The 11970-nt window shown below is 45.2% G+C and overlaps 1 protein-coding gene across 1 annotated transcript; it reads left to right on the top strand.

The window, feature by feature from the left end:
- The first annotated feature begins 2190 nt into the window (after nt 1-2190).
- Nucleotides 2191-11284, top strand: KLF6 (KLF transcription factor 6). The gene is made up of 4 exons (XM_066559058.1): nt 2191-2680; nt 5577-6150; nt 7887-8010; nt 8435-11284. Exons 1-4 carry the CDS (start codon nt 2579-2581, stop codon nt 8484-8486), a joined length of 852 nt encoding a protein of 283 aa, XP_066415155.1. The 5' UTR covers nt 2191-2578; the 3' UTR covers nt 8487-11284.
- Nucleotides 11285-11970: the final 686 nt, after the last annotated feature.

Genomic DNA, 11970 nt, shown 5'->3' with positions numbered 1-11970 from the left:
CTTACAGGATTCTTCGTCCCACTCAACCAATCACAGCCTGATGGCAGTGCAGAAAACCTTACTTATTAAAGAGGCATTTCATTTAAGGACTTTTTCATCTCCATCAGTTTACATCTGCTGTTTCCAGTTGTCCTTCACTGGGAAATATTGCCCATACAAAATAAGATCATTATGTCTCAAACTCCACATGGGCAGAGCCAACCTCATCCAGCCTCTGACAAGCCCAGATTTCTCTGTCATGACACACAGCTAAAAAGGGGGCAAGTGTAAAATAGAAAGAGCAGATAGTTGCATTTACTGTCACTATGTTTGAAAATAAAATCTTGTTTAAATAGGGAGCTGGTCAGTTAAAAAAACACTAATGATTCCCAGAGTTATGTTACCAGGTTATATTTGACTGGAGCCCACACCGCATTTCAGGCCAAAAAATATTTTACCCCACAGAACTAAAAGTAGGCTCAAGTAAGGTGTATAATTCATCTACTTAAGAGGGCCTTTATTTTTTTTTTCCTTCTGCACTTTTCTTCAGAAAAAGGGTCTCATTTTGGCCACAAGTAGACACAAAATGACCTGCACTATCTGTTGCCTGCAGGGCAATTTTGGAGATATATTTACATGTTTGGCCATGTGAAACCAAGTAAAGAATTACTGATTCAACCAAGCGTGCATAATTATCTGGATTTAGATGTTTTGTGTTTTCAGCATCACCTTGTTTTGCTAAACATAAAATAATGCTCTAATTGACCTTATACTTTTTTTTTCCATAGACACAGGAAAACCAACCATGAACACCAGTTGTTTGTTTAAGGAATCACCATATTAATAGTTTATGAGGGGCCCAGGGATGGGAAGTTAGACTGACATTTTCACACCTGCAGTCACCAGCTCACAGAAGACAGTAGGCAGAAGAAATACACATTAAACACTCCAGTTACCATTTGTAGGCAACCAGCAACAGATACAGAGAAAAGTGGGGAAATGGAAAGAATAAACCTGAGATTACGATGGGAACATCAGCAGAAAATTAAAAGTCCTTAAAAAAAAAAAGCCAAAACCACATTAGGACTGTTTGTTCCATGTACTGGACACTCCTTTGGAAAGCTAATGACCACAGTTTCTTAAATTATATTAAGACACTCATATCATTGACAAGTCTAGTCTTAAAAAGGCTGACACCCCACAAATAACTATCTGTGCTGAGGTGGAATTGGGACAGGCAGTGTCGGATGGTGGCCAGGAGCATCCGCTGTGTCATTCATCCATGCAAAGATCTCTCTCTGCGTGAAGCTCCAAGACCATCATCCAGGTCTGATTTGGGACCCAATTTCCGTCCAAGGTGTCGCTGAGGGGGACACCTCAGCTGTCCCTCGGGGGACAAAGGAAGGACAGAAACATCCAAACCCTCCTGCTCACTGGAAGGCACAACGCAGGGGCCTGCAGAGCCTGTGGGCGCTGCTTCAAAGCCTCAGGGGGAAGGTGCTGTGAGGGGGTCTCGGTTATGCCCATCAGACGGGACAGCCCTGTGCAGAGCCGAGCGCGGGTCACGGTTACCCTCACACAGGTCCGAGGGGTCACGGTTATCCCTGGACAGACGGGGCACCCCTGCTCAGGCCCGGGGGGTCACGGTTACCCCCGGACAGACGGGACAGCCCTGCTCAGGCCCGGGGGGTCACGATTACCCCCGGACATATGGGACAGCCCTGCTCAGGCCCGAGGGGGTCACGCTTGCCCCCGGACAGACGGACACGACGGGACGCCCCTGCTCAGGCCCGGCACAGCCCCGGCCCGGCTCCGCAGCGCCCCCCGCGGCCGCCGCCGGCAGCGCCGCTCCCCTCCCCCGCGCGGCCGCTCCGCGCGCACACACCGCCCCTTCGGAAAAAAAAAAACCCAGCCGCTGCTTCCCCGCATTATATACCCTGCTAAAAATAGCCTGCCGCCGGGCCGGCCAATCAGGAGGGGGCGAATTTCGAATCGGGCCAATGGCGGGAGCCGTCACGGCCGGGCTCGGTCACGCCAGGAGGAGCCGCGATGTCTGCGGCGCGGCGATTGGGCGGCTCTGACGTCATCGGCACGCGGGTCGCGGGGCGCGCGGCGGGGATTGGGCGGCGGCGGCGGGCGGCGCGCCGGGATCACGCGGGGCGGGGGCGGGCGCGGGGGCGGGGCGGCGGCGCGGCCGGGCAGAGCTTTGAATAGGGAAGTTTTGCGGGGGGCTCCGCTCGCAGAGTCCGCGCCGTGTTTGCAAATATTGGGGCCGCTCCTGCGCCAGGTCCGCCGGCCGCGGGAGGGGGGACAGCCGCGCGCCCGCCCCGGGAGACGTCCTGCCCTGCTGTGCGATTAAACTTTGCATGAAACTTTGGGTCTTTTTTCCTCCCCGAGCTCCTCAAGGAATTAATATATATCTCTATATATACAATTTTATTTTTTTTTCTTTTTTTCATCTCTGGAGGAAGGGGGGGGGGGCTTGGAAACTGAGAGCAGAGGTTGACACCCCCCCGCATACACCCCGCAACCCCTGCACATAAAGGAGGCATCTGTATTTTTGGTAACCAGCACTGACTTTGTTGTTGCAACTTGAGACATGGATGTTCTCCCAATGTGCAGCATCTTCCAGGAACTCCAGATTGTGCACGACACGGGTTACTTCTCAGCCTTGCCGTCCCTGGAGGAATATTGGCAACAGGTAAACGAGGATGTCGATGTTGTTGTTGTTGTCGGGGATTTTTTTTTAAGCCGTATTAAAGGATAAGCGGATTTAAGAAAGAAAAAGAAAAAAAAAAGGCAAAAAAAAAAAAAAAAGAAGCCCAAGTGTCAGCGAGGAGTTTGGGGAGAATTGAGAATTCTGCACAAATGTGCAGAGATGTTTTGAAGCAGGTGTTTCGGCTTTGAGCAGTCGGCTGTCTGGGGGGAACAGTCCCGAGGCGGATGAAGGAGCTGCGCATCCCCGTCTCTCGCTGTTTACCGCCGGCGCTGCCGGGGGCTGTCAGCGCCCGCGGCCGCTCCGCTCCGCAGCCGCGCCGAGCCGCCGCTCGCTCCACACCGAGTCCTGGCAAAAGTTTTGCGCTTGTACCCGGTCCAGACTCCACAGCTGGGTCTTGTCATCCGAGCTCCCTGCCTTGGCCAAGGGTTGCGTGCGCCCTGTGCTGTGGTTTATGTTTTTGATTTTTTTTTTTTTTTTTGCTTGTGATTTTTTGGTTTTGCTTTGTTTAATTTTTTTTTTCTGCAAATGTATACTATTATTGTTTTTGTTCCTGGCGAAGACGGGGTGAAGCCCTCCAGGAGTGTCGGTACACACCGTGTCCGTGTGTATGCATGTGTATGTTCATGTACAGAGCGCGGCGGTTCCCAGCGCAGGGAGCTTTGTCGAGCCCGTGAGTTGTCAGTCATATGACAGCGATCCCCTTGTGCTAATTGCCGTGGCCGGCAAGGGAGAAGAACGGAGCCTTCTTCCCTTTAATGGACATATTTTTTTGCCCTTTTTTTTTTTTCCTTCCCTTCCTCTTTTTACTGCGGTCCGAGCAGCGGGACGGCGGGCTCTGACAGCCCCGCGGGGCTCGGGGCAGCGGGGCCGGCGCTGCGCTCGCTGCCCGGCGGGGGCTGCTCAGCCCGGGCACCGGATCGGATACCTGCTGGCTTTGCACAAGGACGAAGGAGCCTTTCCCAGAAGGCTGAAATGCAAAGTGTTACAACCTTCACATGCCTACTAATTGTATGCAATGACTTTTTTTTTTTTTTCCCCTCTCCCTCCCCCCCGCTCCCCTTTCAGAGCGGCAGCTCCATAGTACGTGATTGAAATGGAGCTAAGTAGTTTCCTTCAGGCATTCGGGCTCTTGGCGAAGCGCCAGCCCTCGTTCCCAGTAGCCTTCAGAGGCATTTAAACTCGGAGAGCTTCACTCTGCTCCCCATTACTAATCTACCTAATGAGGAATTTAAATTAGCCGGGAATATGAAAGTTTAACAAGATCTTAATAAATGCTTTTTTTTGCTTGTTTTCACGGAAAATCAAAGCACTATTGTGCTGTCCCTGTAGAAACCCTTCTTGTTTTTAAAAGCACTGCAACCCAGTTCCCTAATTATAGACAAATACATAAATACCGTGTGCAACAGTGGGTTTGGTTTTTGGGGATTGTTCGTGGTTCTGATTTTTCTGTCCAATTTTTGCCCACACTCGGAGCCTGACCAGAGCATGTGACCCAGTTTACTGGAACAGTGCTGGGGGAGAAAGGAGGCTGCTCCCATGGCGGCTCTGCTCATGGGCAGACGGAAAGGGGCTGTGGGGGGAATGTGTGGCATTTGGGACCGGGTTTTGCTACCGGGCTTGGAAAAGATGATCTTGCTAAAATAAGTAGTGTTTGCTTTGGAAACTTGGTGTGTCCGTTTTCTGTGTAAAGCTTCCATATGGATCATTTCCTATAGTGGAAAGAATAATCCTGAAACATCAGCTTGTTGCCATAACAGTTCACGTTCCTTTTTTTTTTATTTTTTTTTTTTTCCTTTTTTTCCTGTTCTCTGAAAGATGGCTAGAAAGGCAGCAGGGTGAAATGAAATTGAAACCCACAGTTTCACCCATTTAGGGTGGTTTTGTTTTTTGTTTTGTTTTCTGTCATGGAGTCAGGGGAATGTGGTTGGGGGGAAGTTGTCCATGTACTGTTACATGTACATTTGCAGAGTACTTTCTTGGCAGATGGTCATGGTTTTAAAAGGAAGTCTCCTTTGGCATTGCGTGAAAGAAAGAGATGACTCATACAGTTGCACTCTTGGCCAGTAGATAAAGTTCTTGTTCATTGTGGGACTCCCAGCAGGACCTCAGAGTAATTTCCCATTTTGCATCCTATAGAACAGAACATTTCTATTCTGGAACTTTTTTCCTCCCCTCTCCTCTGTTGTTGAAGTTCTCCATGTTCCTCTGAACATGCATGGGAGCAGTTTGGCTTATGTGGTGTGCATGCCAGTGTGCTTGGAAATGACATTCTTTGAAAGTCGAGTGTACTGTGTTCTCATGCACAGGAAATGGGAGGATGTCTGCTGCTCCATTGATGTCCCCAGAAGACAGGCCGGCAGCCTCGCAGCCATGCTGAAATGTGGCTTTGTTTTCTGACACAGGGTTTGGGTTTTAGCTGGGTGTCAGAGCACATTGTGTTCAGTTGGGTCTTTTCAGCCTCGTGTTTGTGTGAGAGAGATACAAAACAACTTGAAATTAGTCAAGGTGCAAGAGTGAAGTGTAGTTTTGTGTTGTGGTTCTCTATGGTCCTTTTCAACATCAGCCTGCTGAAAACGCAGGTTTTGTGATGAGAGTGATGATAATTTAACTGAGTCATTAGAATGCTATTTTGGAAACCAAAGCTGACTTGCACCTTCAGCTGTGTGTTTGAACTCTTGCCCAGGTCTTGAAAACTGATTTCTTTTCATCGTAACAGTCACCTAGTTACGGCTTGAGGAGCCTTTAATTTGTTTTGAACCCAGAAACCTCAAATCGAACATACTACATTCCTGCATGCCTTTTGAAGTGTAAAATAATTTGGTTTATTTTTAAGCAGGCCTGTAACTTTCCTCTGTTTTTTTCCTTCTCTTTCACCTAGACATGTCTGGAGCTGGAACGGTATCTTCAGAGTGAACCCTGTTATGTTTCTGCATCTGAAATCAAATTTGATAGCCAAGAGGATCTCTGGACCAAAATTATTCTGGCACGTGAGAAAAAGGAGGAATCTGAACTGAAGAATACATGTGTCCCAAAAGAGGACAATCTTGCTAGTCAGAACTTAGAGACCAACAGTTTGAATTCTGACGTGAGCAGCGAATCTTCAGACAGCTCTGAGGAGCTCTCGCCCACGACAAAGTTTACCTCTGACCCTATAAGTGATGTTTTAGCCAGTTCAGGAAACTTGAGTTCATCTGTCACTTCCACTCCCCCTTCGTCTCCTGAGCTCAGCAAGGAGCCTTCTTCCCAGATATGGAATTGTACGCCGGGTGAGTTGCATTCACCGGGGAAAATCCGTACCGGTACCACTGGAAAGACTGCAGAGAAAGGTACACCCTCGGCTGGTGACACCTCGCCCGATGGCAGAAGGCGTGTTCACAGGTGTCACTTTAACGGGTGCAGGAAAGTTTACACCAAAAGTTCACATCTGAAAGCACATCAGCGCACTCATACAGGTTAGTAACCCTTAATGCTTATTAAGACCTGGCATCTGCTGTAGGGAATACCCCGTGGTGGTGGTGGTGGTGGTGGTGTCACAGCATTACTCAATCACTGGGTGGTAGCCCAGGTTTGGAGAGATGATGTAATAGCAGCAGAGGCTTACCAGCATGGAAGACATCACTTCCTCATTCCCTTCATGAGCCAGGGCACTTGCTGGTGGATTAGGCTGCTGTCATAGCAAATAGGAGCCACTCGTCTAAGCAGGCAGGGGCTGGGAAGCTGCAGCAGCACGTGGTCTTCAGGAGCAAAGGTCCAGCCAAAATAGGTGCCAGGCCTTTCTTGACAATTATTTTTAAAGCAAAAGTGAGCTAGGACTTTTTTTTGCTAAAAAAAGGCACATGTATCTAAAAATCAGTCAGATCACTAAACACTGTTAGAACTTGTTTTTATCCTTCAGTCCACATTGGGTCTATTTTATCAAACATACCAAGGCCTTGATTATATAAAGTATAGCTATATTTGTAGCTCATTTAACACTTATGTGTGCCATTGTTATCAGCAAAAAATCTTGGAAAGCCACAGTGTGTTGTTGTCCTTCTGACACATCTGCCCAATTGGACTTAAATGTATGATCCACTGTATAATTTGATCCCAAATTACTGAACAATAACATTTTATTTTTATGAAACCTGAACTAAAAATAACAATCCTGTGTGTTACTGGGAAAGAAAGTGAGGAAGATAGACACTTCAGGGCTTTTATAAATATTTTATGGTTGAAGTAGCCTGCTGATGTGCTTGTTTGAGCATTATTATTTGACATCTCTTTATGACAGCAGTTAGATATGTAGAGCTGTGCCTTGGCTCAGTAGGCATGGCTTAATGTGAGGAACTGGCATGGTGCTCTTGGTGTACCAATCCAAACACCTATATGGATGATTGGCTTTTTTATTTTTTCCCCCTAACATGTGGGAAAGAGAATTCAGGGAGAAGATTCTATTTTGACTCATGAGCTTAACATTTTGTGGCTTTTATGGGAAGTCTGAGCAAGCTTGGATGCTCCCATTGTCGTGCAGAAGTCAGATAAAACAGGATTATTTCAAAAGAAAAAAAAACTATTTCCTCTGAAACCGTGGTTGTTGAGCAGACATAAATAGCTGCCAGGCTCAGAAGTATTGCAGAACTGGTGTTCTGGTGCTGTCTGGTTGAGAACGTTCCTGTGAATGGAAGTGGTATTTCTTGAATGCTGAAATAGCAGTGTTCAAAGTGGTACGCAGGCTTTTCCAAAAATAAGTGGCTCAGCAAAAAGGAGGTTGCATGTTATGCAGATGAGTGAGTGACAGAGGACTTTGATGCAATACAGTAGCCTAATTGCATTTTGGAGCCTAGCTGTGCTGTCTTTAATCACCTTTGTGAGGTGAATGATACCTGTTTGGGAGTAAGCCTGCCATTACGGATGAACAGGAATGGTAGAGGGCTGGATTCCTTTGTTTCCTGGGAGCCTGTTTAATCACTTTTTTTTATTATTGTTTTTTGTGAGAATGAGATTATTTGATGTGCTGTTGCCGCAGGACAAGTAGGAATCATGTGGATGAATTTTGTGAGCCTTCTTTGCTTCTGTGTTCTGAAGCATTCAGATAGGTTGAATAAAATTGTCTGTCTTTGGAGGAGTGAAGGAGGTTTACATAGAAAATGATAGCACCTGTCTTTGAATGAAGTCATGACTAACATGTAATCTGCTTTCTTTGTAGGGGAAAAGCCTTACAGATGTTCATGGGAAGGGTGTGAGTGGCGTTTTGCAAGAAGTGATGAATTAACCAGACACTTCAGAAAGCACACTGGTGCCAAGCCTTTTAAATGTAGTCACTGTGACAGGTATGTGGTTGAAATGTACCCTTTTAAATAGTTATTTTTAATGCTTGTTGGAAAGCCAGTCTAGGCTGCTTTTCATAGGAATTATTTGGGAACACCACCGTGTCTGGTAGTTTTAAGGAAGCATTGCCTATTTAGGCTGGAAAAACCCTTCCATTTTACTAATCGTTGGGAAGTGGTTTGTAGCCTGATCTTGCAGATGAGTGTTGAGAAGTCCGCAGCGCTGCCACCCATCTGCAGAGCTCCTGGGTGCCCACAGCCACCTTGAGCACTCCCACGTGCCCCAGGAATGCCAAGTCCCTCCTCCGGCAGCTATGCTTGGGAGCAGCAGAGCGAGGGGAGGTGCCTCAGCCCCGCGTGCGCGTCGCGCTGCGTGTCGCGTTCCGGCGGCCGCGGGCTAACGCGCAGCCTCGCTCTTGCCTTGCAGGTGTTTTTCCAGGTCTGACCACCTGGCCCTTCACATGAAGAGACACCTCTGAGTGGGTCAAGAGGTGAATCCTGCGAGCTAAGAGGCGTCAAGGTTGAAGAGCCTTGAGCGGAGGGATGCGTGTTCCAGCCAAAGCATGCCATTTTGCACCCTACCCAGTTGCCTCCAGGACCTCACTTCCTTGAAGGTCTTTTGAGGGCTAATAAGTCATGTAAGAACGGCATAGCAACCGCGGTGCGTGATGTTTGGGGTTTCCTGGACTCATACACTGGTATCTAACCTTCTGAGTGGCTCCTAAGCCTTTGCCGTGAGCATGTGCACTGAGAATGTTAATGATTGGGCGACTGTATGCGATGAGGATCTCTTGATGACTGTATGCTGAGGCACATTTTTTTTCTTGTGGTTGTTTTATAACTGTAAGAGAAAAAAAAATAGTCTGAATGTCTTGTATGTGAGGAATATCTCGTGAGATGGGACGACCACCAATCATTTCCAAGGGGTGGGGGGAGGGGTGTCTGCACCTTTTTAGAGGGAAAACCTGAGAGGGGGAAAGGGGGGAATAAAAAGAGTCAGGATGCCAGAATGGAAATGGGGAACCTCCCTGTTCCTGTGTGAGAGGAGCTTTAGGTGTCTGGTGCAGCTATTAAACGTGCAATGTGTCAAGTAGCTTGTTTTACTTGCTACAGAGCTCATTTGTAATCCATTGTATAAGCTGTGTATTTACAAATGTAACACAACTATAACTTTTCATTATAATACAAAGGTTATTGCATGGTTCTGGGGAACTATATGCTTTTCCATTCTTTAATCAGGACTGCAGTTTTGATTCCAGTTAAGAGCAGCTAAAATACAATTGGTCTAATGTTACATAATGTATGGAACATGAATAATTTTTTTGTTGGGTGGATAAAACCACTATTGGTTAGAAACTGATTTTTCTCATGCAGCTAATTTTTCTCTTATTTATGCCTTGAGGACTAACTTCTGGTTTTCTAGCTGTTAATGCACTGTTGACCTTAATAATGGTGCCTTATGCAAGTGACCTTCTCTTGCAGGGGGTCTTATACAGGGGTATGGGTGATGCATGCTTTATTAAGGCTCTCTTTTCACCTGGCATTGTACTGTATCAAATGTATAATATGAGGGGAAAAAAAGGTTACTTCCAGGGTCCTCCTTCACAAAGACAAATATAGAGAAAAGTCATTCATGTCAGTACAGTATTTGTTTAACTTAGACAATTTGACTGTGTTACAGTATAATGCATATGCCAATTGAATACCTGACCAGTTCTGCCACCTTGAGACTTTTTTTATATTGACCTTGCACAACAACTGTGTATATACACACCCCAACTGTACTTAATATGTCAAGTTTTCATACATATTAAAGATACAGAAGTATTAAAAGATGTATTTGCTTAAAAGGCACAAGTTTCACATCTATATATCTAGCTATCTGTTGGTCATACAGAAAGAAACTATATTACTTTTTTTTTAAAAGTGGGCAGAAAAATAATTGTGTATGTATATTTGTGTGTACAGTCTGTGTATGTGTGTATATATATAGATAATATATAAATATTTTTTTTAAAAGGAAAAGAATTAGAACACATAGCTAGAAAATGCCACAGCCCATCAAAATATTCCCTCTTCTCCCTTCCTCCCTGCAATATGGTCATTAAGGAGACAAAGAAATGAAAGATACAGTTAATTAAAATCTAGCATTTTTAGAGGCTTTACCTTTAGCTTAATGATATGCTAAAGGCTTTGTTGGCATTCAGTCCTTCTCAGACTGCTGACTGTGTTTTGTAGTTATTAGGTTGTCTGGAATAGCGTATCTGTGGCCATTTAAGAATGATATGAACCGAATTTTGGCATGCTAAAAGAATATTAGCTGTGTGCAGAAGAAGTACACTCGGGTTTTGGCCTTCCAGCTTACTGGAGGACCTGTGAGTGAGCTAGTCGTTGTGGTGGTTAAGCTCTAATTTTACATAGTTCAGCTAAAATAAAGACTGTTTTTCCCTAGAGTAGGAATAGTCTGTCCAAAACCAGTTTTGTTTTGTTTTTTTTTAAACCAGCTCACTACAGTTGATGCAATGAAACATGTGACCTGTTTCTTTTACTATTAATTATCAGTCTTGCTTACTCTGCTAATATTTTGGTATATCTTCCTGGAAATGTATGTAGATAAGTGGTTTAAAAAAAGTATATGCAAGTGATCTGGTTCTATGGAACACACAGGCTTAAATCATTCTCATTTCATTTTTAATTTAAATTGCCTGAAAATGCACTTTTTTTTTTCTTCCCCCAAACAGAAAAAATTTCCAGAAAATGAATTTCTATTTACAATTGGGTTTTATTGTATTTTTAACTCCTTGATTGCATTGTCCTTGGCTTAGCCGTAATTATTATAAACAAGAAATCAAAAAGAAAATTAAAAACAAACAAACCAACCCCAAACAAAAAAAAAAAAACTTGCACTGGCTTGTCTCAATTGTGAAATACCATCAGACTTGTGTGGATGGGGTGGGGCTGTGTGCCATATGTCAAATGCCTGTAATTTTCTTAATAAGCAAGTACATTTTGTTCAGGTGATAACTGAGCCTCAATCAAGCTGAAAAATAAAAAAATAAAACATTTTTGCTTGAAATTTAAGAAGAAAAAGTTTCTATTAGTGAAATTTCTTTTTTTGTTTTTGAAGCACCCTGTTATCTAAAGAATCTCTTTGTAAGATTTTTGTAAAAATTTTGTTTTACAAGATTTTATTTGAAATTGTTTTTTGCAAGATTGTTATATTTCTGTATGAATGTATTTTTTATTGGAATAACATAAAAAGAAATTCTTATCAGCATCATGTGTCTGTTTTCATCTTTCTTCTCTCCAAGTCCTACACACCAAACAATGTCAAGTACTATGTTGCTGTTTTGTCTTGAGTCACACCTGGTCACGGCTGCAAACACCTTTGGGTCAGGTCACTTTGTGGAAGACAAGCCCTGCTGGGAAAATAATGTTGGCAGTAGAAACTAGGAGTTCCTCCATCTCTGAAAAGCTGCTCTTGACTCATGGTTAGCCTCAGCGGAATAAATAGTTAATGTGATTGTTGCTGCAAGGCTGCACCTTCATTTCAAATCGCTTGTTCTGGAGAGGTGAATGCACATGGGACGAGTTTGGCATGTGGGAAAGGAGGTTCAGTGGGCATTCAAAGGGAAGGACAAAGCCACAGCGGTGGTGGCTGGGCTGGAGGCACCTGCCCTTGGCAGCTGCTGCTGAGTGTGAGCCTGGGAGCTGCCTGGTCCGTGGGGAAAGCAAGCCCAAAACCTTGAGGTGCAGCTGTGGGAAGGAGAGCTTGGAAGGGACTGCCTGAGATCTGCCTGCTCCAGACACACATCAGAGCTGCAGTGGGGCTGACCTGACCCACATGCTGGTGGTGACCTTCAACCTGTCAAACACAAACCTCTCTGAACCACATTCTTTCAGAGCAATGGCTCTTCAAAGCATGCCTGGCATGTGCCCTGGCTCGAGACCCATGCAGAACTT

The sequence above is a fragment of the Molothrus aeneus genome, chromosome 1 (assembly GCF_037042795.1).
Source record: "Molothrus aeneus isolate 106 chromosome 1, BPBGC_Maene_1.0, whole genome shotgun sequence".
Classification (NCBI taxonomy): domain Eukaryota; kingdom Metazoa; phylum Chordata; class Aves; order Passeriformes; family Icteridae; genus Molothrus; species Molothrus aeneus.
This window is presented reverse-complemented; position numbering and strand designations above follow the sequence as displayed.